The 27,058-nt window shown below is 32.5% G+C and overlaps 3 protein-coding genes across 3 annotated transcripts; 1 reads left to right on the forward strand and 2 right to left on the reverse strand.

Moving 5' to 3' along the window:
* On the forward strand, positions 1 to 4,355 carry LOC134709290 (mammalian ependymin-related protein 1-like). The gene is made up of 5 exons (XM_063569457.1): positions 1 to 210; positions 1,209 to 1,243; positions 2,081 to 2,215; positions 3,385 to 3,659; positions 4,043 to 4,355. Exons 1-5 carry the CDS (start codon positions 147 to 149, stop codon positions 4,110 to 4,112), a joined length of 579 nt encoding a protein of 192 aa, XP_063425527.1. The 5' UTR covers positions 1 to 146; the 3' UTR covers positions 4,113 to 4,355.
* Positions 4,356 to 10,777: 6,422 nt separating this feature from the next.
* LOC134710543 (probable ATP-dependent RNA helicase ddx55) lies at positions 10,778 to 12,028 on the reverse strand. The gene is made up of 2 exons (XM_063570914.1): positions 11,756 to 12,028; positions 10,778 to 11,178 (listed from the first exon to the last, which is right to left on the reverse strand). Exons 1-2 carry the CDS (start codon positions 11,922 to 11,924, stop codon positions 10,778 to 10,780), a joined length of 570 nt encoding a protein of 189 aa, XP_063426984.1. The 5' UTR covers positions 11,925 to 12,028.
* Positions 12,029 to 18,453: 6,425 nt separating this feature from the next.
* Positions 18,454 to 19,524, reverse strand: LOC134709291 (uncharacterized). The gene has a single exon (XM_063569458.1). It carries the CDS (start codon positions 19,149 to 19,151, stop codon positions 18,495 to 18,497), a length of 657 nt encoding a protein of 218 aa, XP_063425528.1. The 5' UTR covers positions 19,152 to 19,524; the 3' UTR covers positions 18,454 to 18,494.
* Positions 19,525 to 27,058: the final 7,534 nt, after the last annotated feature.

Consider the following 27,058-nt stretch of genomic DNA (forward strand, 5'->3'; position numbering starts at 1 on the left):
ACCAAGCAAACGACTTACCCATCATTTTGCTCTGGATTCCACCCAGATAAGTAGAAAAATCAGTCAAGTGTGCACAGATAAGATAGATCTGAAATATATACATTATTCTCAGTCCCCTTACCTGTTTTGACCCAACTATCTCCATCATGAAAGTCTTCATTGCCATTTGTTGTTTGGTGGCTGTGTTTGGGCAGGAGCCACCGCCATGTGGTAAGTTTTTATTGCATTAATTTTTATAATTAGATATAATTGATAAACTTTCCAAAACAAACCTGTTTAAAAAAACTGAAACCTACATGTACTTTGTCGGGTACAAGGAGAGGGTAGGTCAAATAGAGCTCTCCTTCAGATTCAATATAAAAAAAAAGAAGATGTGGTATGATTGCCAATGAGACAACTACCCACAAAAGACCAAAATGACACAAACATTAACAACTCAAATAAGACACAGGTAACCAGCAATGTAAACATCAGTCATTACTGAGGCATTTAATAAAAATCTAACTTCATTATCTACAATACTTAAATTTTCGATGGTATATGTATAGTGGCTGTTTTTACTTTACCATTACATTAAGAATCCAAAATTCCAAATTTCGAATATTCAATGGCAAAACACATTGTAATCTTTGTTGTAAGAGTTATTTAATTACCATATGACATAGACAAATTATTATATGACATTGGTGTATGCAACATTGTTAAGAACAAATAATTGAACTGATGGAATGCATGAGTTTTTAATTCCTGACTGTAAAATAGGTTCAACTGACGTCAAACGAGCTTTTTTCGTATTACATTTTAGCACTTAAGAATGTTTCTCGTGATGCAATATATTTCCGTAAAAATTAGTAAAAAATTACTAGGGAAATAACTGTTGAAGTTATGTCTTCTAAAAATATAATACAAAGATAGAAGCCATCCTCGCCGGCGGAATACAAAACGCATTGCAGTTCCACAAAACATTAAAATGAAAACCAAAGGCTGGGCCATATGAACCGCATTCACTTGCAAATTTCAGAATTTTCAGCACTTGCTTAAAAGGTTGTTAATTCATAATTACTAATTTAATATAAAAAGTTAGACATAGCTGTATCGTTTGAGTTAATTTTCTATTTCATAGTATGTGAAGTGTCAGAAAATTTATGTTATAGTTATAGTTTCACTTCTCTACAAAACAATATTTTTTTATTCGTATTCCATTCCAGAATCACCAAAACAATGGGAAGGCCGACGTGTAGCGGTAAGTAGGCATTGAAATTACTAAACACAATATTTGATATGGCCTTCTCGTACGCCGTACGTCTTTAACGAAAGAAAGACAACTCACGATTAATTTAGTTTTAAAGAACTATAATATTCTTCTAAAGATAAAAGGCGGCACAGCTAACAGCTACAGAATTATCTGATAAAAACCTTTATATAAGCTTTGCATCGCTCCTACTTGTATGGAACACAACAAAAATCCTAGTGTCGTAAAAGACAATATAAAACGGATTCGAAAGGTACCGAAAGGGACATGCAAAGTCATAAGTCGGAAATAAACTGACAACGCCATTGCAAAAAAAATAAAAAGACCAAGAGACAACACTATACAAAACACAAAATAGAAAACCAAAGATTGAGCAACACGAACCAAAGAAAAAACTAGGGGTGTTCTATAAAAAGCTAATTTAAGGATGCTCAAATCTCACACAAATCCTCTAACAACATATAAATCGAGGTAAATGATTGTAGTTCCAATACCAGAGAAACCGGATGCGTCGACAGAACAGCTTTTCGTATGCAGCCATCACTTGCCATATGGACCCACACTCCGTTAGAAAAGTCTCAACCCAAAATATGACACAATCGTTACGACGACTTATAAAAATAAAACATAGTAGGCTTAATTTATATATGATTCAGAAAGTCAGACGAGCGTTTCTTCTTACATAAGATTCGTAAGTGGTGCTCAAACCAAAGCAGGTGACAAACAATACTAAAAAGATGTATCTCTTTTTGCGATTTATACTAAATGTTCGATATAACTGTAATCCAATTGGTGATTTTAATTTTTGTCATTCAAAATTTATTTCAGTATGACAGGTCAAAAATGTTTGAAGAAAGATCAAAGGTCAGCTACGATGAAACAAACGAAAGAGTGAGGATTGTAGAAGAAATAGAAATTGGTCAGGACAGAGAATACTATGATGTTCTATACCTCCATAACATTGTAAGTATATTGTTGAAGACAGAGATATATTTACTATATTATATACATCCATAACATTTTAAGTAAATAAGAAAGGACACAGATATTACGACGGTGTGCTTTACCTCTATAACATTGTGAATAAATTGACGAAGACAAATAATATTACGATGTTCTGTAACTCCTCAACAAAGTAAGAAAATTGATGAAACCGGAGATTACCAAAATGTTCTTCACCTTTTAAACATTGTAATTAAATTGCTAGAGCATGTACTACTACGATGTTTTATACCTTCTAGACATTGTTAGTAAATAAGAGGCAACAATTGTTAACCGATGTTAAAAGACACCAAGTTGATACCTTAGTACGCCAGACAACCTTCTATTATTCGTTTACATAAGACTCATCAGTGGCGCTCGAATCAAAATAGAATCATATTCAAAACAGTGTGGTCCTGGCCATTGATTGACGACCTAAATTATCCCATTGACTGGGACAGATTAGGTGAACGTTTGTCGGTAACAATCACTGCTCACTATGTACATGTTAAAGACACCGAATCTGTGGGGTCACCAAAGGTTCTCAACACCTAAATAAAGCAATTCGAAAAACTAATCCGGAATAATAGGATGTGTTGATTTATATCAATAATATAAATCAAAACATAAAGGTTATTCCTGAATAATTTTTCGAATTATTTTATTATTAAAAGCGTTAAGAACCTTTGGTGACCCCACAGTTTAAATTCTATAATAAGTAAGAAGTGAGCAATGGTCGTTACCGACAAACGTTCACCTAATCTGTCCCAGTCAATGGGATAATTTAGGTCGTCAATAAATGGCCAGGACCACACTGTTTTGAATATGATTCTACTAAGAAAGCCAATTGCTGACTTTTCAGTGCTCTTCATCTTTGTTCTTCTTAGAACGCAGTCGGAGGGCACTGGAAATCAAACATCCTTAAAAGTCTCGTAAATCTATTTTCAATTTAATTTTCAAAAACCTGGATTTTATGTAACATTGCATTAGTTTGGATCGAAAGCTTTGCAAACATCTTGGAGAATGATTTCCAAGAACTGTTTGAAGATAACTAGGGGGAAATCAGCAACCATAGATATATCCGTTATTATATATAAATTCGTATATGAAATATACACAACTGTCATAAATTTACACTTTTAATTTTAAAGGGAAAAGAATACAGATTAAATTTCAAAACGCGCCAATGTAATGTAACAGAACTGACAAGACCATTCAGACCTTTCGGAGTACCTCCAGAGGCAGAGTTCGAAGGATCTGCAACTCTCGGGGTTTCAGGTCTACCCGGAGAGTTTCTTACCATAGAAAATTTTGCAGGAGATTTGAAGCGTGAAAGCACACGATTCTTTGGTTTTGTTACATCACCTGACTGTTATCCTGTTCAAGCCAACTTCATGAGCACCGATACCGGTTTAGTTACCATGTCGTAAGTATTTTGTGGATAACAAATGGTGTATTCGAACACATTTGTGTACTTGTGTAATCGAACACACAATTTTATGATTGTTCCTGTTCTTAGTTATGATTTGGACTTGTTTAAAATAAATAAATAGAGAATTGTTCATTGAAAAGAAAATGTTTTTTTTATGTGGAACCCTTTCCAAAGTTTTGGAGTCTTTATGAAAAAACCCGGGAAATGGGTGCAGATGGTGCACGTTTACACAGAATTGACTGCCTGATTGTATGAATTTGTAATGTGGCAGCCATTTCCCTTCATTTGCTCTATTTTAGTTGCTATTTACCAAAGTAATGCACGTGAATCAGACACAACTGAAGAATTGTCTAATAGTATGAATTTACTTTTTTCAGATTCTATGACATCAACGTTGGAATCACAGATCCAAATGTTTTTATTCCACCTCCAGAATGTTTTAAATAAAGTTTTAAAAAATATTTTCAAAACATAAACAAATAAAAATATGCTAAAGAACAGTAACAGTAAAAAAAACCACTAAAAATTGCATACCTCATGTTTTTAATGTATGTCATGATAGTTTGCGTTACATGTTATAAATAAAAGTAAATATATGCCATATGCTTACCGTATGTGAGCAAATACTATAAATTGTAATTATGAACAAACATCTATGATGTCAGTTTCCTAATAAAGGTTGGCTGTGTTTTTAATTTCTATCACTCCTATTCGATATTTCAATAAGTTTAATTATTTAAGAATTAAACAGGGATGTGTTACTTTTTCTTTCTTTTTCTTGTGTACAATTTGTTCTGAAGATCTGTTGTACACTTTGAATTGGAGTAAAACGGAATCCTAAAAAAAAAGTATAATAAAAATACCGCATGGCAAATTTATAAAACAAGAGCCCATAAAAACTGTAATTAATGTAACGCAAACAAACATTGGAACAAGAGAAAACGATGTTATTGTTAAGATATTGATAAAGAGGTCGATGCAAGAAATAAACGGAATATTTCTGGAAGGGTTAGCGGTTCCCGTTCTTATAGTATGCATAAATGCTACAGTAGTATACAGTGTTCAAATGTCATAAATCGATTGAGAGAAAAGTAATCCGGGTTAAAAACTAAAACCGAGGGAAACACATCAACCATAAAAGGAAAACAATTAATAAAAAACAAGAAACCGAAATGCAATAAAAACAAACGCCAATATACAAATAAACGAACCATTTGATAACAACTGCCTTATTCATGACTTGGTACAGGACATTTAAGAAATGTTGGAGCAGTTTCTGTGTTAGGAGCACTCACGAGCATTACGTATCAATTGAGATACGTAAGCACCGTATGACGGAGCAGAGGATATTAAAATAGTACTGAGAATTGGAAAATTGATAATTTGGAAGTTGAAATCATCCCGTTTGTCATAGAAGTCAGTGTGAAGTCGTCCATCTGTGTCAATATTGTGGTAAAGATCAAGGTATGGAACATTCCTTCTTGTATCAGTAGTATCCATAATTTCAAGTTGGGATATATGAGATGCAAGTTCTGACTGGAATATGGGTTATACAGTGAAGGGACAACATCAATATATACCAGTATCTGCAAATAAATTTAATAATTTTGCAAGGTGCTTTTTCTTTTTGTCTTTTAAAAGGTTCTGAATGAATTTTGCTTCATAAGGTGTCACATATACTGTGAGTTTATGCTTATATTGTTAGCACTTAAATCGAGATGACTTAAATTTATTGCATATACGATGTTGAATTTGTTTAAAGTAGATATTGGTGAGATAGACCGACACAGAAGAACATTTGTAACCAAACGAAAAATCCTATTCTAAATAAGTTTTGATTATTTCCCTTTACAAACATATTAATATTCATTAACTTATATTTATTATCTACATGGGGATCTACAAATATGGTGAACGCTAGACTTTGCAACTTCTGAAAGCACCTTACCTTAGTCTTACGACACCCTTGATAACAAAGCCACCCTCATATACGAAAATACATTATGGCTGAAAATATATACCTGCTGTTTTGCTCAGTATATACATCATATGGTTTACCGTCACAGTGGCGGATTTGTGATTACCGAAAAGGGGACCACTGACTGGGATCAGCACAACTTATTACAGCAATTGGTTAAACATGAGTAACACATCAGGTGTTACTAGTAGAACAGGGCTGCTGTTGGTCCATTCTGGAGCACCCGATTTCACCTCCGGTTTAATAACCGTACTTTTTGCTCAATCTTGAGTGTTTTTTAATGATGTTTGGTTATTTGTGTTCGTCTTAAAGTAGTTTTTAGTTGTGTGCATTGTTGTCCGTTATTGACCTCACGATCTCTTTACCTTTTCAAACACATTCTATAACATCCTTTGGAATACACAGATTTTACCCCCAGACCAAAAATGTAGGATTTGTACAAACAAAACGTGCGTCGTACAACACTGTTAGTCTGATGCTTTGATTCATTTGTACATACTTATGTATGTAAGTTAAAATACATGAAAATCAATTTATTTAGATATGAAACGATGCGGTATGAGTGTCAATGAGACAACTGTCCATCGATATATCCAATTCACAATTGGTATAAGAAAACCATTATAGGTCAAAGTACGGTCTTCTTCACGGAACCTAGACTCACACCGAACAGAAATATATTAAGGGCCCCAAAAATCACTAGTATAAAACCATCCAAACGGTAAAACCGACGGTCTAATCTATATAATAAACGTGCAAACAAATCCAGTGAGTTAAACGTTTCAATAGGTACCAACCTTCACCCTTACCGAAACAATAGTGTAACATCACAATATAGAAAGACGTACTTTAAAATAAACTTTAAGGTTATTACATCCTCTTCTTGTACACCAATTCTGAAAAACCTATTAAAACGCAGATCTCTGGTTTTGTAATCCTCATATGATATAATATATACGAGCACTCTAATTAAAATATGACTGTATTCTAATCAGACTGAACATATGACAATGTGATAGTGTTACTAATGTTTGTGAGTGCTCAACTCCAGCCTATCACAGGACAGTGATGCAACTAAACAGTACAACATAAGAACAAACTGTAAATATAAGATGGAAAATTACTGAACTCATAATACCGGCAAGTAGCATAAAACGCCTATAGGAAAAAGACAAAATTAACGTGCCTTACTGAATTCATTAATTATTCTAATGGTGTGTTGTTGCAACTCTATCACACGCGTGTTAATAACACTAAGAGTGTTTTGAGAAGTAACAAACAATCAAACCTGACACATTATTTGCGTGTCTGTCCAAATAGAGGAGCATATAATTAGGTGGTGGTCTTTGGTTGTTGTCTGTCATATTAGTATTGCATGTGTCCATCACTCTATGGTTTTCGAGATTGGATATGTCTTGTAGGAGCTACTAGCCTACTATACAGTTTGGGTTGTGTATCATTGTTGAAGGCCATACTGTGCCCTATTATTGTATACATTTACGTCTCTGCATGGGACTCTCAAGCTGTAACTAGATGTCTTGTTAGCAAGCTTTAACATACCGGCAGCATCTTTTTATTTCTATGATTTTTTAGTATGTGTAAGATGGTTAGGTACCAGTCGATTTCGTGTTTTGGAGTAACTACTTTCACAAAATTATATTGGGCCATAGAAAATACATTAAGATAGTACTTGTTATGTGCCCTTGTTTTGTTTGGAGTTTTTCTAATTCATTTGTATTCAATAAAGCATTGACTCAGTAATTGAACTTATCTTCTTAGTTCCGGGCGAATTACATCTTACAAGAGGCAGGTCGGTTTCTGTCATCCCTTCATATATAGACAATAATAGTTCATTGACTTGACATATCAACGATATAAGGATGGGGCTTAGAAACGGGGAAATGCGAGGCTGTGCAGGATATGTCAAGTCAATGCATTATTATTGTCTTTATACTGCAATCTAAAAAAAACCATTTTCAATTGTTATTTAGTGTGTTAATGTTATTTATTTGATTTAAATATTTAATTCAAATATTTATTGCCATATAAACTTTAAACATTAAGTTTGTGACATATAAAATAATAAACAATATAACTATATTTCACATATATATATACACAATCATCCATTTACAGTAACTATTCCAGTGTTCACTGTCCTCAGTTCTAATGACCTTTTGATGTAGGACCCCAAATTATTTACTTGTGATGGTGTTGATGGATTGAGTATAGAAATCAACTTTTCTTCATCAGATAAATCTTTAACAGAAAAATTAAAATCCAAGTTGTTAAAAAAGTTATTTCTTAGTTCCATATTTAATTTACAATCTAATATAAAATGTTTTTCGTTTTCTAATGTTTTACATTTAAGGCATAATCTCTGCTCTCTAGGAATATTTGTATGTCTGCCTTTTTCTATATTTAAATTATGGTCACTTATTCTTAGTTTTGTTATTAATTTTCTATAAGTAAAGTTTGATGTTCTTAAATAGTCTTCAAAACACAAATTTTGTTTAAGATTCTTATATAAATAAAATTTACTTTTTTCATCTATGTTTTGCATCTTATCATGTATCAAATTTTCAAAGAAGTTTTTAGAGCTTGTTTTTATATAAACTTTAAATGAATTATTTATTTTTTTGTCTGAACTAGTATTTTGTTGAATTTGTGATATATCTATATTAAGTTCACTTAAAATATTTTTAACATAGGTAAACCAGGAGTATACTCCTTCCGAGTCTAAGTTTTTACTAAGCAGCTAAGCTTCTGTCAAAAGAGGATTTAATTTACAGCATTCAAATCTCTTTAAATATAATAAAGTTTGTGTTTTAATATTAAATTCTATAGGAAGTCTCCCCAATTCAGCTCTAGTTGCAAGATTAGATGCATTCTTTCTAGTTCCTAGTAAAAAAATTCAAAATTGCAAGTGTAATTTTTCAATTGGACTTTTTTCTGCAAAATTTAAAATATCTACTTTCTTTCCAGAATTTAAAGCTCTGTTTTTTGCTCTAAAAAGAGATATATATTTGTCTAAATATGTAACTTCAGAGTTGTATATCATTATTGGTTTATTGAGGGAATCAAAGAGGTGGCATGCAACTTTGACTGGTATTCAGAGACTTAGTGTAAGCTTTTAACCCAAATAATGCTTTTTTGGCTTTATAAACAAGTTCTTTAGTGCTATGAGACATGTTGCCATTGCATTTAATTAATAAGCCTAAAAATGAGTATTCTGATACATTATCAATGTGACTGTTTTTAAAATTCAAAAATGTTTTTTCTAGTTTAGAGCATGTCCTATTAAATATCATAGATTTTGTCTTTTTAATATTCAATTCTATCTGCCATTTATCACAGTATAAAGCTAAATTATTTAGACTATTATGTAGCCCTGTTTTAGTTTCTGAAAAAAATAACAAGTCATCTGCAAACAGCAGGCAACTTAGTTTTGAGTCTATAATTTTTAGAGGATAACACAAGTCATTATCAAAGACCTCTGTGATGTCTTTAATGAATATATTAAATAAAGTAGGACTCAGTGAATCACCTTGTTTTACCCCTCTTGTAATATTAAACATATCAGTTACCATGTTTTTGTATTTAATTGAAGACCCAGTGTCATCATATTGATGTTTTATAATGTTAAAAAATTTCTTCCCTACCCCCATATTATAAAGTTTGTTCAAAAGAGCATCTCTCCATACAGAGTCAAATGCCTTTCTTAAATCTACAAAACAAGCATAAAATTTCTTTTTGTTTTTATGTAAATACTTATTTATTAGAGATTTTAATATAAAAATGCTATCTGCAGTTCTGTGATTCTCTCTAAAACCGAATTGGCTGTTACTTAATTGTTCATCTATAATTTTAGTGAGCCTATTGTTTAGAGTTGCATTAAATATTTTTGCAAGACAATTAATCATAGAGACTCCTCTGTAGTTATTGGGATCATTTTTATCTCCAGATTTATGTAATGGGACTAAAAATGAGTTTCTCCATGTTTGAGGGTATTTCCCTGTTAACAGAATAAGATTAAATATTTTTACATAATTTTTAATCATAAATGGGTTAGAGTATTTTATAACTTCATTTATAATTCTATCAGGGCCAGCAACTTTCCCTACTTTTAGTCCATTTATAACTTTTTTTATTTCTGAGAAACTGAAAGGTTTATCTGTTTCTAAATTTTCTATAATATTATTTTCTATATTCTTAAGTTTATTTTCTATTTCCCTTTGGAAGGTGGTATTAATTTTAGTTGGATTTCCTTGATCTATAAAGTGCTTGATCAGTTTGTCTTCTTCTTTTAATATTTCAGGGATAGTATCCGTTTCATCTGTTCTCTTTTTTATAAATGATTTTAGAATGTTCCAATATTCTTTTGGACTTTTACCACTATTATTCTATTTTCTTTAGCTTTACCATCTTTTTAAGATTTTTGCAAAGAAGAAAATATTTTTGTTTTAAATGATTATTAATAGGGTTATGTTTTATTTTATTACCAATGGAATTAATCTCTCTTTTTGTTTCATAAATTACATTATCTGACCAAGGTTGTCTTTTTTTCTTTTTCTTTTTCTTTTTACTTCCAAAAAATTTCTTACATGCTTATTGGGAAAAATCCTCCTTTAAAAAGGCCTCATATCACACCTGTCAGGCGGAGAAATATACAACACGATGAAATGTACATCATTACCTGTTGAAAACCGCAATCAATGCAAATTCGTTTGTTTACAGACTAAAATATCAACAATAAACATAAAACATAATCATTTATAGGTTGCAAACAAAAAATAATAAGTGAAATATGTTTTCCCAAAAATTGTAAAAGAAACAAGTTTGAGTCGTAAACGCGTCATTGTTTACATTGGAAACAAGAACAGGTTGAAGAGGTCGTATGAATAATTAAATATAATTTCGACAATTTCTATTTAAATATGCATGAGGAAAAGTGATATCAGGTCAGTGATTGTATATGACATAGAAATATACGGTCAACGCATTTTGACTGCTCAAATACAACGAGTGCAGTATAAATTCAGCTATACTATTTTGACTGATCATTCAGAAAATAAAACACAACAACAGTGAAAAATATTGAAAATTTAATGTTAACTTATACAAAAACGATTTATCAAACTACAGATGCTGCTTTGTCCATTTCCTGTCGTTTAATACAAGAAAAATTCCGGAAAAATGCACGAATGTTTGCTGAAAATGTGTCCTTCTTTCCATCAATGGTTGTATCTATTCTTACAATGTTTTCCTTCATAATATCCAAAGTTTGAGAATCTTTCTCCTTTTGATCTATAACCTTTTCTTCTCCTTTTTTAGCTTTTCTATTTTTCATAGCAATTTCTTTAGTCTCTACATCATCAACAGTGTGAGCCTCTTTCTTCTCATAGTCCTCATTATTCCCTGTAACTTTCTTAACTTTGCTTTTCTTTATATCGTTTTGTTCTTTCTTTACACCTAAAGCTTGGGCCTGTTTCTTCTTTTCGTTCTTTACACATTCTTTCTCTCTTTTATTTATTTCTATAAATGTAAGTGTTACACTCAAATAAGTTTATGAAGTTTTAAAAATAAAATATGAAAATAACGCAAGTGCTCTTACGTTCAACGAGACACTAAAATACAATGAAGACACACGTGCAAAAAATATTTTTTTATTGCATACAACATACTTTGTTTCAGTTCCATCTATTTGATCATGTTTTACTTTATTTGTTAAATTGGCTGTAATTTAAATAATGTTTTAAGCAAATATTTTCACTGCAAGAAAAGCGTCAGCGTCCGAGAAGCAACTGAATAAGCGACTGGTTTTATTAATAAATTAAATGAGTTTCTGTTGTTCTTTTTTAACGTTAATTATATGTAGTGGGTATTAATAATAACAAAATACAACAAATATTTTCATAGGAAGCTTTGATGTTCAGTGTTCCAATCGTAAATCTAACCAACGCTTAAGAAACTTTTAACGGAAATGAATTTAAATATTATTAAATTTATAATTTTCGAGTTTGTACGATGTTTTATTCATCATTGGCATGTGTTGGTTAAACTAAAAAAAACATTAAGGAGAAAAACCCTAAAAGAATACGTTTCAATGTACCTTTCTCCAACATCTTAAGGGCTTTTTTCTCCGCCTTTTCCATTTGTTCCCTCCTCTTTTCTTCCTTCTTGTGTTGTATTCTAACATCCTTGCTGTACCTTGACATAATGCTGTCAACTGCTTTGAAATACAACTGCACGACTTTTTCCTCTTCTTTGGCTATTTTCATTCTAATTTTCTCCTCTTTCTTCAATTTTCTTTTTTCCCTTTTTTTGTCCTTTTTTGTAGGTTTGCTAATAGCTCCATTTAAATCAAAATTTTGGACTGTATCCTATAAAAAAAAATGCCCATCGTTTATATAGTCCCAGATGTCATCCTGTTCCACAATCATTCGAGGAAAATATCAATAATAACATATCTATAAATAAAACATTAAAAAAAAACCCAGGAATTTCCAAAGTATTGGACAGAACCACAGACTTCAGCAACCAACATCGCCTCCCTACTACTAACCAATTAACACGAAAAGTAACAATATATGGCAAAGATAGTGAGACTGTGGACATTAGGTTATATCTCTATTAGAAAATGCCTGTACCAAGTCAGGAAAATGGCAGTTCTTGTCCATTCGTTTTTGATGCGTTTTGTTATTTGATTTTGCCATGTGATTATGGACTTTCCGAATTGATTTTCCTCTAAGTTCAGTATTTTTGTGATTTTACTTTATACCCGTTGTACGTACTTGATAAACCTCCTTATTATACGTGTATCAAGTACAACACGACTTTCACCGATTGGAAATAAATCCTTTTAACTATAGTAAGACAAAACAAAAGATAACTGGATTTACTCACATATTCCACAGTACATTTGATCAGACCAACCATGAACCAAAACCCCACTCCGCAGATTGAAAAGAAACACCATATACTGATATACATGCACAAAGACCACAAATAACTGATAATATAAGAAGAACATAGCCAGATTCTACAACAAGTAGTGGGGTTAAACCGGGGCTTAAACCAGTTTGCCAAGAGGTCTCAAAAGTAAAACATGCTTTCAAAGTTTATACAGCCACCAACAAGATGACCATTAATAAGGGTAAAAAACATAGGAGTCCTGTAATTTAAACTGGTATTTTTTTAAAATAATATAAAGTTATAACAACCTTTGGAATGTTAGAGTTGTGCCAGTTCACATCGAAAATAACTATTTTCATTTGGCATATCTTTGTAATCTTTGCTCCGTGTTTGGAAATTTAAAAATTTTATTAGCGTCTGTGGTGTTCGCTTAAATTGTATACATTCAAGATTTAAAAAAAGTTTCTCAGTTTGAATATATTGTCATGATTCCTTTGACATCGTGCTATTAATGAAGAAGGATATCTGTCATCCGAAATATCTAATATTTTTTTTCATTTTATAGTTATTTATGGTAGAGCCCAGGTGGTCGTGTGGTCTAGCGGGACGGCTGCAGTGCAGGCGATTTGGTGTCACGATATCACAGAAGCATGGGTTCGAATCCCGGCGAGGGAAGAACCAAAAATTTGAGAAAGCAAATTTACAGATCTAACATTGTTGGGTTGATGTTTAGACGAGTTGTATATATATATATAGATATATATGTTATTAATATCAACTTCACTTTTTTTAAACATTTATCATGTATTATGTTTCTTGTCACTTGTGTATACAATGTACTATGTTTGCATTTCAACCCGTCAGTGTTTCATGTTTTTTTGCAATAAAGTTATAAAGTTATATATAACAGGTTTCATTGGTAATATTTGTTAGAGGCGTGGTTTTTTTTTTAACTTTATATTACTTAGTGTTTTCTGCAGGACATTATCAAGCAAATCTAGCAATCAATCAACCTTGTTAAATCTTACAGCAAAAAGTAACATTTTACCATTTTCACTTGTAACAGAGTGGCTATTCTCCCCTTCATGTTCAGTGGCAAATAGTTCGTACATATTCAGGACAAAGAAAAGCAATAAAAAAGATATCTGTCCACCGCCCATTAATAGTTCACAGTATATCATGTAAGATTGTTTCTGTAATCACCATCTTTCCTATTTACCTTAAAAACATATCTGTCATCTTTCATCGTTTTCTCTGTTGGTCCTATAAAATGAACAAAATAAATAAACTTAGTAAAGTGAAATATAAAGATGAAACATGAAATAATTCTTAATATCCTTCAAATCAATCGACTTTACCATTTATGTTATTTACTGATGTTTAATGAACGATCCGAAACTCTGTGCTACTGTTCAGCTCAAGGTGAATAACATAAAACAGGGAACTTATAGGTATAGCTGAAAAAACTTATCATTTTAACTTAAAGCAAAAACAAAAAAGAACTCAAGAAATACGACTCAATTATGGAGAAGATTTAAAAAGTATTACGTACTTGTGTCTCAAATGTAGGAAATAAAATATATTTAAACTTAACCAAATATTTGTTCAATTAGCAAAGTTGAATTCAAGAATAAAGAAGAAGTGACGTCATTACCTGGTGCTGTCATTGATGCATTCTGCTGTTCTTCTTCGTCAAGTGATTCCCCTAACTCTTTCAATATATCATCTACACATTGAGTGTCGTCTGGAACTGTCAATTCAGTGTCCTCTGTTTCTGTATTTTCTTCTGCAGTTGTGTTCTGATCTTTTAATTTATCTAAATGGAGAAACAGGCCTTTGTTAGGCTTGTATGATTTTTAATTTTAGTTTCTTGTGTATATTTCAGAGTTTAGTATGACGTCAATTATCACTGAACTAGTATATATTTTTGTTTAGTGGTCAACTGAAGCACAACTCCGGGTTAGGAAGTTTCTCGCTGCATCGAAGACCAATTGGTGGCTTTCGACTGTTGTCTGCTCTTTGGTCGGGTTGTTGTCTCTTTGACACATTACCCATTTCCATTCTCAATTTTGTATATCACAATTATCTTGAACAATGGGGGGATGGCCTGCTATATTGTGCATGATGAGACAACAATCTAACAGCTCAAATAAACAAAAGTGTCTGATAAACTTAAGTGACCATTTGTATACACGCGAGGCGATGTTGACCTTGACATTTGTAAGGCTTTGAAACAGAGAATCAGAATGACATTGTTTTATCTGAGAAATTACCCATTATTGTGCATGAAACTTTTTACTCAGTTTTGCCTTCATACAAACATATCTACAAACAATTTCGTTTTATATCCAGTATCATCTTGAACAGTTTGTTTTACAAAACATAAGGTTATAATTTGGTGGGGTTCGTGTTGTTTATTCTTTAGTTTTCTATGTTGTGTCATGTGTACTATTGTTTTCTGTTTGTCTTTTTCATTTTTAGCCATGGCGTTGTCAGTTTGTTTTAGATTTACGAGCTTGACTGTCCCTTTGGTATCTTTCGTCCCTCTTTTTTTTATCTATATGTTAAGAAAATACTAGTAGTGGTCAATACATGTACAAAAGGATCATAAAAGACAATCTTTATTTTGATTTATAATTCAGAAGTGTAAGCTAAGACAGAGGAGGAAGACTATTTGAATGACGGGCATACCTAATTCCTTTATTAATACAGACTCCCTAACTTCCGCTGCTCTGATTTCAACCTCCACAACTTCCCATTTTTCAAGCGTGAACTTGAAAGTTGCAACACTAAGGATTGCCTCACTCGGGCCAGCTTCTGTCTGATGTACCCTTTCTTCTTGGGATGACATCTCCATGTTTATCCTGTTGATTGTTGAGATAAATGACAAAATTAAAAATGCATTGTGAAATTTGTTGTTACCCCTCCCCTATGTCCCCCTTCAAAAATTCAGTCTGCTTAAGCAATTATACATTATATTTGATTGTTTTTATGACTACTTATTGTATTGTATAAATGAACAGAAAAATCTAAGCTAGCTCTTAAACATTCATTTGACCAATGCATTTACTCTAACTTTGCTCAATTTCAAATTTTCAAATGGCTTCAAACCCTGAAACTGATTCTAGAATAAACGAAATTTAACATATCTAATTTGCCAAATTTCTACCCAGTTAAGTTAATGGGAACTTAATATTGACCCTGAATGCATTTTATCTCAGATTACTGTATCATAGAGCTCCAATTTTAAGGTCAAACGTACTTTTAGAATTAGCTGTCTAGCCAAACTAAATGTATCGCAAAATCTATGGAAGTATAGAGGATGATCAGCAAATTTAACATACATTGAAATGTTTTAATACTTTATTAGGAGATATAACAACGACCTTCTCATTAACGTAACTTCAAGACAATGGAAAAGAAGACTTACATCAACTTTTAGGTGATGAAGGCCTTAAAAAAAATCCCTTAACGATGATTTTCCTTTTTTGTCTCATTAGCTTTTTTTTTTTTGAAATGGAAAACAGAGTGACTTGGTTAAAAAGTACATATTAAAAAACTCACCACACTTCTCTTTTGATTTCCACTATCTTCTGAAAAGCTGCACGGGATTAATATTTTAAAAAACTCTAAAAACTTATCCTTGTGTAATCTATTGCCGATACTTCGACAATAACGTTGTCAGCGGAGATGTTTGTTTATGACGTCGATGTGAATGGAATAAGCGCAAGCGCAACATCTTCTCGGATTCCTTGGATAATGCTGTGGTAAATGTCATCATCAATTTCGTACATTGTATTTTAATCATATCCCGCCTAATACAGTGACGGAGGAATTCGTCCGTCCGTCCGTATGTGTGTTGTACCGTTCGTAGTTTTGTTGCGGTATTTTATCCGCTTCCACGCTTTAACTGATGAACGAAAATTAATGAGACTTTGTCGAGATTTTACTGAAAATATTAACTTCTGCGCCTATTATTTCATTTTTATCATTTGACCACATTTTGGGTTTTACTTTTGGAAGAAATTATATTTACACACTATAGTAAACATTTGTTATCCCCTTATCACATTTACATTATTTTTTTGCAGATTCTCAACTGTGTAATGCTATTGTACACTTTCTCGTTGTTTTGTGTGTATGTGGGGCGGGGGATAGGATATTTTTCTTTGGGTTCCCCTAGTAGGCTAAGGTATGGACCACACTTTTGCTTTATTTTTAGTTTACCACTATTTTTATGCATAAATCTTCTTAATAAAATTAAGAATGGAAATGGGGAATATGTCAGAGAGACAACAACCCGACCAAAAAGCAGACATCAGCTGAATGCCACCGATGTACTGCTTGTTCCTTCACGGTATTTTATACATATTGTTTTGGTCATATTTTCCATATTCTGTGTAGTGTTGTGTGGACTGAGGTAAATTGATCTGTGTAGTGTTGTGTGAACTGTTGTAAGTTGATTCGTGTAGTGTTGTATGAACTGTTGTAAGTTGATATGTGTAGTGTTGTGCATACAGTTGTAAGATGATATGTGTAAAGCGACACGAATGGCCCCGTCCCAAACTCGTGTGCGATTATTTTTAGGAACTTTTGATATTGTGTCATATTTCTAAATTCAATATTGATTTGCTGATTATTGTACATAATGAGAACTCAAAATAAGAAGATGTAAGCAACTATATGTAACTGTATTGCAATTACTGTAACAATAAGCAACACTTATTCATATATGATAGCTAAATAAAAAGCCACCTACATGACAAAATGCAACAATTCAAAAGAAAAAACAACATCGGATGCTTTATGAAATAACAATAAATGACAAACAGAGTCAGCAACACACAGCAACCTTTTTGTTAATTGCAGATTCCCGACTTTGGGACACGCACATATAGCATTTGGGGGGTTGAACATGATTTTAACGATCAACCCTCTCCCTAACCTGGTACAATGGTGAACAAGGTATAAACAAAAATACCGAACGCCAGGGTAAATTAAAAAAGGGGTAGTTCATAAGACTTGACAATCTCAGGTGCTAGACTATTTCAACTAACGGAAAGAATGGTAAACAATTATGGTCATATTCCTCATAACAGCACTTCTTAAAAACAAATTGTATGAATAAGTTGGGAATAGTTTGATCTTTCATAACGGAACGACGCACATAAAATAACTAATATAAAAAAAGAAGATGTGGTATGATTGCCAATGAGACAACTATCCACAAAAGACCAAAATGACACAAACATTAACAACTATATGTCACCGTACGGCCTTCAACAATGAATACAACTGACACAAAGTACCGATCTATGAGTACTCAAAGCTTAAAGCCAAATCTAGGTAATATCAAAGATCTGAAATTTAACATAAAAGTTTCAAGTTGAAAATAGCGTGGTACATTGTATGTCAATCTGATAACGGTTCAGATATTTGTAAAACTTTTACATAATAGTTACATAACAGTTGCAATAAAACTTCAATAATTATACTTAGATTTTCAATGATCGAGTCAGGTAATTTGGACAAGACTAAAATGATCCGTTTATTTCGAGTGTTCTGTTATGTCAGATAATCATAATATTAAATCACAACTTTAGATCTATAAAATAATCTATATTGAAATAAATGAAATCAACAAAATGTTTACATAAAGGTTATAACCCACATTACAAAAGTCTTGCCACTGGACGTTAAGCAACCAACAATTATTATATTACAAAAGTGACACGCCGGAAAGTTGAATAAAATGATTACGAAATTAAATGAAAGAAACAAACAAAATGTTAAAAGCTATATTATGAAAGTTTTGCCACTGGACGTTAAGCAACCAATGATCATTATATTATGAAAGTGAAAGGCGAATAGTATAATTACGAAGTTCAAAGAAGATTATTTTTTACCAATTTATTAATGATCTAATAAATATTCCATCATAAACTCTCGTCTAATGGTAGTAATCTAACCGGGTATTTTATACGTCTTATAGGCGTAGGTTTTCCATAGTTTGTTTCCCATAGAGGAGGTTTCTGTTTGAGTTGTTCCATTCGACGTCGTTTCATTTCCTGTTTTAGAATTTCCTCTCGTCTCTCAGCACGAAGACGAGAAGTTCCAGCATTAAGCAACGTGGAATTTTCCATAGACAACCGTACTACGTCACTTAGATCTTTTTTCTTCTTTTTCCAAGACACCCACGTTGTATCTTCGAGTTCGAGTCTAAATCCTATCGTATGATAAGAATCTGGAGCAGTGCAGGGGAAATGTGGACACTGTCGGTCTCTAAGGACTCCATAAACACAAGAAACACTCCTTCGTATACTCTGTCGTGAATCTGGAGTCACTGATAATCTACCGTACATTGAACTTGAGGTTATCCTAGGAAGAGCTACGCCTGCTCTGCTATTTTCAAATTCTAAATTTTCCAATTGTTTCTTCACTAATTTGATAGAATTTTCCATCTTATCCTTTTGAATATTGCATTTCTTGTCAATGGAATGTAAATGGTGTTCCATCTGGTTCTCACAAACTCTTCGAATCTTCCTGAATTTCAGCTCAGGACTAATATTCAAAACTCTGTTCTTCTGCTTCATTTTTATTTTAATTAAATGCGATAAAATCCTTTAATATATCAAAATTCTCGACCAAACTTCAGAGCTATTTCCACATGTAACATATTGCAATTTCCTAACCTTTTTAAAGAATAGCTGCAAGTTCAAAGCATTTTTGAAAAGTAAAAGTATAATTTGTCCTGATGCATCCAAGCAAATATTAATGAAAGTTTAAATTCGCTAATCACTCTCTACCTGTGCTTAGTTTCTTTTACAATAGTCTATCAACTGTCGATAGAAGCCACAATACGTGAGCAAACATTAAACAATTTATATAGTATATATAAACGCAACTGCCAAGTGTGAAAACATTGAGAAATTTATATCTGCATTCTCTATACAAATGTAAATGAACTTGGGCTTTATGCTATTAATCTATCACTTCAAGGGAATTTATAAAGCTAATAAATTAAATATAAAATGGAAACTTTGTAAATTAAACATTTGATGGATAATATTGTTTAGTTATGGACATTTTTTGAATATATGTATTGACATAATCTATATAAACCCTGTTTGCATAAAACATTACAGCAGAATTTGGTCCTAAATGGTAAACAATGTATAAACATTCAATAGCAAATTTAAATATTGAAAATTTGATGCAGAAAGAGAAAAATCAATAAGAGTTTTCTAATAAAATCGTATGTTAAAGGGGAACACTATTGATTGAGGACAACGAAACAAAAGAAATCTATAGTATTGAAACCACGATTCAATAGAGAATTATTTACACTCGGTTTAAAAATCTCATTGAAAGTTCTTTGTCTGGATTATGCAACACCATAACCCTTTAACATCATATCCAGCTCGATAGAGAATTATTACACTCTGTTTGAATATATCATTGAAGTTCTTTGTCTGGTTTATGCATAACTATAACCGTTTAAAATTATTTCCAGCTCAAAGAAAATTGAAGGATAAAAGGAGAATATACAAATTAAGGCAGGACTCTTTTTGTAAACCCACAATAGTTGACTGATTGTAGAATGAAAACAATTATACAAACAACAACCAGAACTTTTTCCATATTTTTTATACTTTGTGAGTAGGACAAAATGTTAAACGCCTGCCGCTTCTGTAGATGAGAAGACACTATAAGTTTGCGAAATTATGTATTATCCTATTTGAATCAATGATCCAATAAAATGATGATATAAACTTATTTATAAATTCGTTATAATTTCTTAGGTACTAATTTTTGTGGACATTATTTGGTAAAAAAATCAATCCAAGAAAATTGTAACCTTCAAATATATCCAGAATATAGTGAGACAATTAACCGGTTTAATGGTATTTTTTAACGCGGTATAATTTTTAAAAGCTTAGAGTGATTCTTATCGTGAATAATCTATAAGTTTTCTTTAATTTAATTGATATCGTATTTCAGTTGTTGTGGAAGCTGAGAAACCATGGACAGCAACGTATCCAGGTGTAAATAAGTAATTGGATGCCAGAATACAATGGCTACAACAATCCATTGAATTTCTTTCTTTCTTTTGTTCATACCCCTCGTCTATTTGCGAACAACATAAACTGTGTAACATAATACTAAATAACTTTTTATCATATAGATTTATAGGGCAATACTTATTAGATGTTTGCTGAGTGGACTTTAAATCTGATTTATAGACCATTGAATAATTATCTGCACTATATATACATATATTACTTGTTGGAGTGAGATTGTAAATTAAGATTATTTATCTCCATGGCGGATGTATGAGAAAGGATAAGAAGAATATATAATTATAAATAGACATTGGCTAACTGTTTCTCCAAGTAGAAACTCCAACAGACAAGTTCCCAACATAGTTTGTGAAATCAGCTAATGGCACGATTAACTATGCCATATATTACGAATAAAACTTTCGGACATGTTCATATTTGGCAGATTTATAAAAAAAATTAAAAGAAATCAGTTCCAAACATCCAAGTTTAAAAAAGAAGGCATATAGGCGTGAATAAATGACTATATGTCAACTGAAAAATGTTATGGATTTTTGTCTAAGTCAGACATTTTTCTCTCGCGCAAAGCGAATTTAAATGGTTGTTCCCTTAGAAAAATTTATTCTCAGATCCCAGAACACTGAAATATGATAGACATTAAATTTAAAAAGAGATACCAGTATAGATAATTTACGATATCCCAACTGCATCTGCAAATCACAACAACTAAAGATATGACTGGAGAAAGCAACACAGTGTTATATTCGTGACATTATATAGTTTCTGCATGTATATGTTGATACAAATAAGGGCTTTAGTAGTTTATAATTTTATATTCAATATATATATAATAATAAAGAGGGACCTCACTGACCGCATGGTCTAAGTAGTTCAACTACTATATCATTAGCTCAAACCCCGCATGTATCAGGTGCGTTCGACTCCAATATTAGCAATTGCATGTCGATGGTCAGTGAATCCCTCCGACTTCTTCAACAACAACAAAAATAGACCGTCACAAAAGTGAGTTTAACAATCTATCTATGATCAAGAGGTCGTAAGTCTGTCCAAATGGTGGGAACTTTCCTCCACATATTTTAGAATATTAAAAAAAATAGACATCTTTTTTACCATTGAATCAACACAAGGATAAGGATTATGTACCCTTGCGTTGATTCAATGCTAAAAATATGGAAATTTGATAGAAAATTCACTTCCTTTCCCCGTGTACTCTCATATTTGGTAAATTCGGTGCTTTATGGATAGGAGAATTTGCTAGCAACGATTTCTTTAAAATTAGTAAATTTAGATATTAGTTATAACAAATCAAAAACACCTTTTAGTTCGACTTTAGCGACTACAAGCTTGCATGGATGCTTATGACTTTTTGTAAACATTAAACGCTGGCACATCATTGAAAAACATGTGACTTCTCTGTGTGTAATGAATTTCCTACAAGAACCTTGGTTTTATTTCCAAAAAAAATCCCCCTTTTCTGTTAAATGCACTGACACAATAAATAATAATGCTTTCCCCATAGTATATGTTCAAAATGGCCCATGTCTATTATTCATCATCTTTGCTGTTTTGATACTATTGAAATTTTGTAATTTACATGGCTACAGAAGGGGTCATAAACCTAAACTGAATGTTGATTTTAGTTTTAAAATGCTGATCAAAACATATTTACACTATACTCAAGGTCACACAAAATGCATGTGTATGGCGTGACTACAAAACATAATAATTTATTAGAAATTTTAATTGCCTTTTTATTGCCTAGTACATACTATATGCGTCGATTTCCGATGAGTTAATGAATAATTTACTTAGACATAATAGTTAATTCACATTAAATGATCACATTTACTTTTCTATATATTAAAATTTGATGGCACAATAATCATCATTAAAATTTATGTTCATTTCACATGCATCATTCCTTCAGTAAACTGTCAATCTATAAATTAAGACTTGAATGTATATATTGATCAATTGTGTGTAGTAGATTTTCGTGTCAATAGTTATCAAAGGTACCAGGATTATAATTTAATACGCAAGACGATAGTTCGAACTGAAAACGCGACTAAATAAAATTAATTCAATTGTGGTCTGTGTACATAATTGTATGGGAGTAACCAACGAACGTTTGGAAACATAAATATTAAGGGGAGTGGTTGGGAAGGGATATCTTCAACATTAGAGTTTAAAATGTGTGATTTCTATTTCGAAATAAAAATTTTGTCACGAATTATATTAGACGATAGGTGCAGATGATGATAATTGTAATGACGCCCTAATTGGTATAAGGCTGCTCTTAGTCAGGAACCTGATGTTCATTGGTTGTCGTTTGTTGATGTGGTTCATAAGTGTTTCTAGTTTTTTTATATGTATTGGACTGTTGGATTTCCTGTTTGAATGGTTTTATACTAGTCATTGTTCAGGCTCTTTATAGCTTGCTGTTCGGCGGGAGCCAAGGCTCCGAGTTGAAGACCGTACTTTGACCTATAATGGTTTACTTTTACAAATTATGACTTGGATGAAGAATTGTGTCATTGATATCATATCATATAATATCTTCTTATATCTAAAATTTAGCAACCAGTGCTGGTATTGTAATGGTTCCTGATGTAGTTGTTGTAATACACATTTCATTCATGGGAGAGGACGAAAACAACTACGGTTTAGGTTGTGACATGAAAGATTCATTCGAGTCTGTATCCACCATCCTTGAAACCAAGAACGAGTTGGCCTAAGGAGGTGCCACAATATTTGCAGTGTTTCCTGGCATCGTGTTTGCTGGCAATCTAAAAAACGTGAATATCTTGGTTGTAAGCTTCTGAGGTTCCAAAAAAATCTTCAACGTGCCTTTTAGCATCTTTCTTGAGGAATGGGCCTCCGGTAGGGGAGAAGTTGTCTTCCTGACCACTCCTCCTTTGATAAGATGATTAGATGTCATGACAGAGTTTGTTATATATTTTACTTATCTTGTCTCTCGAGGATTTTCTGATCTTACATCTTCGTCGGGTTTTGCTTAACCACTCGGTGTCTGTCCTCTATTGCTAACAACGATTTCTGATGCCTCCGACTTTGATACCTCATAAAATTACTTTTTCTGCTGATAGCATATGGACAAATGTCAAAAAGGTATTTTTTAAACAGCAGACCTTTTCTTAACACATGCTAGAACATGCTAGAACATGCTAGAACGTGATCATCAAAGTCCTTCTCGGTTTCAGTCATCCCTTCGTTTGATGTGTTCGAACTTTTGATTATGCCATTTGAGTACAAAGGATCCGTTTGGAATTTTCCTGGGAGTTCAATATTCTTGTTATTTTACTTTTTGAACAGTAAATTTGATCGTCTTGTTCATTGGTCTCATCTCTTTTAACAAAATCATATCCAATCGAGGCACTTTCGACAATATCTCGAGATTGGTCGTCCAATTCGGATACATTGTAATGGTTCACCTAATAAACCGAATAAACGTTGATCCAGCTGTTGGCCGTTTTGTCGCCGTTAAGCAGATAGGTTGCATCCGAGTATTGCTTTAACTTGTAAACTAAGGGGATATTCCAAACTTACGTACAAGAAAGAAAACACAAAAAACACTTCGTCATTTTTATTAAATGTATTCCAACTTAAATGTGTGTCACGATATTGATATTGCTTTTGCTGATTTTTTCTGTACAATCTGTGAGGCGTCCTATATTCTCTCCTGTAACTCCCATACCCATTTATTAGCCTGAATGGACTTCACCTCTCTTGGGAGATCATTTATAACATCAAGAAGAGAAACTACTTTTCTTTCTATCTATGTATGGTTCGGAGTGAACCAGGTGGTTTCGTGTGCAGCTGATTAAAACTGGTCGAAGTTGGTTTTACTAACGCACTGTTGAATCTTTATCGTATTGTAGATGTAATGGTTTTGTACGCGTTTTCCTGATTGGGAGAAGGTTACCCATTTCAGAGAATAGGTCACTCTCAAAGCGTCTTTCTTGATTGGAATAAATAATTGTTGGTACGCCGAATCTGCAATCTGGAGTAAAGGTATTTGTATGGTAACTCTCGATGTTTGTAAGAATATTATAAAAAACACTCGTTAAATAAAAGTCAACTCGTATCAACTTTGAGATGCATTTAATATCAACAATACATACAAATTTCTAATAACTTAACAGTATTCTAGTCTAACAAATAAATGTCTTATTAACTTTAGAATATAGTGAATTAAAGAAAATAGAAAGCGGAAAAATATACTAATACTCGGAAAGTTTACTAATTTCCGCAAATGATAAATCAAATTCAATGCCAAAAGATATAGTTTCTCTCCAGAAGATACTCTCTAAATGCAACGTGTAAAGGAATGAACAATCCCACATTATAGGGGCATCATCTCCTAAGACATTGTAATAGTGTTGGCTGTCTGGTTACTATCTTTGGTCTGGTATCTGAACGTATATCAAAATAGCTTGGAATTACCGAGTGTTACTTGCTAAGGGTAAAATCGTGCTGAAGAAATATCTGTATTCGTCGTCGTATCAATACTTAGGTAAACCAATTCACCGATTTGGTTTACCATTTACCATTTTGGTTTACCTTTTACTATGAGGTAGAATACCTAAAATACCTTAATTACCTAATTTACCGATTTGGTTTACCATTTAACATTTTGGTTTACCATTTACCATTTAGGAACTTACTTAAATTACCAAAAACGGAACTGACTTCATTGTACGTCATTTAAAATAAACAATTCAGAGGTTCTCCGAACCTTAAAACATAGGCAAGAATAATAAAAAGTTTTAGAGTTATTAATGTTTAATATAGTTATACAAGAAATATATAAGAAAGGTCAATTATCGGTACGAATAAATCAACGTCATCACACAATTTTAGGTAAAACAAGTTCCATTTCAGGCAACCGACATTTCGTTTCAGTGTTGCTCCAATTGCAGACTGACTTACATCAATATCGAGTATGAAAGGTATAGAAATATTTGGATGTGAGAATTTTGGCGCCTCGACGATCTTGGATTTCAATGTCTTAACTGCATGTTGACACTTTCCAGGTATTCGCGACTCTTTTCTGTTAATTTTTGCAGACATTTTACAATGGCTGCAAAATTGCAAATGTATCTTCTGTAATATCCACACATTCCGAGAAAAAACTCGCTTAAATCTTTCGGTTCTGTCCATGACTCTCACCTTTTGTGGATTCGTCGTCACAACATCGTAACTTATTACATATCTAAAGAAGGACACTAATTTGCGAACAACGAGCTCTTTTTGGATTTTAACTTTAATCCGGCGTTAATAACAGGTAAACAACACATTGGTTAACATCTCTTCGAAATTGCTGTCGACTACAATTATGTCATCCAAATACACCAATACACGAAGCAAATGTTTAACTGGAGTCAAGCCATAACTGTTTTCCATCATCCGTTTAAACGTTAAAGAAGCACAGACAGGCCCAAAAAGCATTGTTTTTTAAATTGGAAGAGGCAACGTAGTGTCGCAAATGCAGCTTTAGTGCTGCAACTCTCTTCTACCTCTACCTGCCGATAACCTGAGCTAAGGTCTAAAGTTGAGAACAACTTGTTGCAAGTAAGCTGTTCCAATGAATCGTCTTTGAGGGAATGGATACGCATCTTTTATCGTACATCATTAATACGACGATAATCTACACAGAAACGAGTATATCTGTCGTTCTTTGGAATCCATTCTTTCGGCTCGATTACTCGTGTGCTAAAATATGTGTGTCAAGTTCTTCACGCATGGCTACCAATGTCATAAAGAAAGTATTTGAGGTGTACATGTCGGTCTGAGAGGGTTCTTCTGACTGACCTCATTGTAAGTCTCACGTGGGAGCCCTTTCTGCTAGGATTCATATGACCTTGATCTCACTTCCATAGTCCATTGATAATAATGAATTTATGATACTTGTACCACGACTGCAATCTAGTTACAGCCCAACCAATGGTATACTAGAACTTAACTCAACAGATCGGTACAAACCACAAATGCAAGTTCTAACGAGAGATGAAGGGCAAAGATTGCTTTCATTTTTCAATTTTGTGAATTTTATTAGCATGGAATTGTATTTTGCTAGGCAAATTTAACCTTTGTGTTGGAGTTCTCTTCCTTTATTTATGATTGAAATATTTTGTATAACAGATTCATACATTATGCATTACTTGCAAATGTGTGTATTTAAAAAAAGCGCTTATATACGGTAATTTCTTATGACTGGATAGAATCTAAATAATGATTAGTACAAAATACAGATCTGAGAGTACTTGTACTTACTGACAGCTAATGAAAAGTCAATAACAACTAGTAAAAATTCATGTATCTAAGACTTAAATTAGATGAGTTGATACATATATGTTATTTCTCATGAATAGGTTACTACATAACTTCTCAAAAATTCATTT

This window comes from Mytilus trossulus, chromosome 3, assembly GCF_036588685.1.
Source record: "Mytilus trossulus isolate FHL-02 chromosome 3, PNRI_Mtr1.1.1.hap1, whole genome shotgun sequence".
NCBI lineage: Eukaryota > Metazoa > Mollusca > Bivalvia > Mytilida > Mytilidae > Mytilus > Mytilus trossulus.

Bases quoted from the DNA above. Each gene is read 5' to 3' on its own strand.
- LOC134710543 (XM_063570914.1), bottom strand. From the start codon at position 11,924: ATGAAAATAGCCAAAGAAGAGGAAAAAGTCGTGCAGTTGTATTTCAAA. The intron at 11,179-11,755 runs GTACATTGAAAC...TTACATTTATAG, and splicing joins CCTTAAGATGTTGGAGAAAG to AAATAAATAAAAGAGAGAAA.
- LOC134709290 (XM_063569457.1), top strand. From the start codon at position 147: ATGAAAGTCTTCATTGCCATTTGTTGTTTGGTGGCTGTGTTTGGGCAG. The intron at 211-1,208 runs GTAAGTTTTTAT...ATTCCATTCCAG, and splicing joins GCAGGAGCCACCGCCATGTG to AATCACCAAAACAATGGGAA. The intron at 2,216-3,384 runs GTAAGTATATTG...TTAATTTTAAAG, and splicing joins TTCTATACCTCCATAACATT to GGAAAAGAATACAGATTAAA.
- LOC134709291 (XM_063569458.1), bottom strand. From the start codon at position 19,151: ATGAAGCAGAAGAACAGAGTTTTGAATATTAGTCCTGAGCTGAAATTC.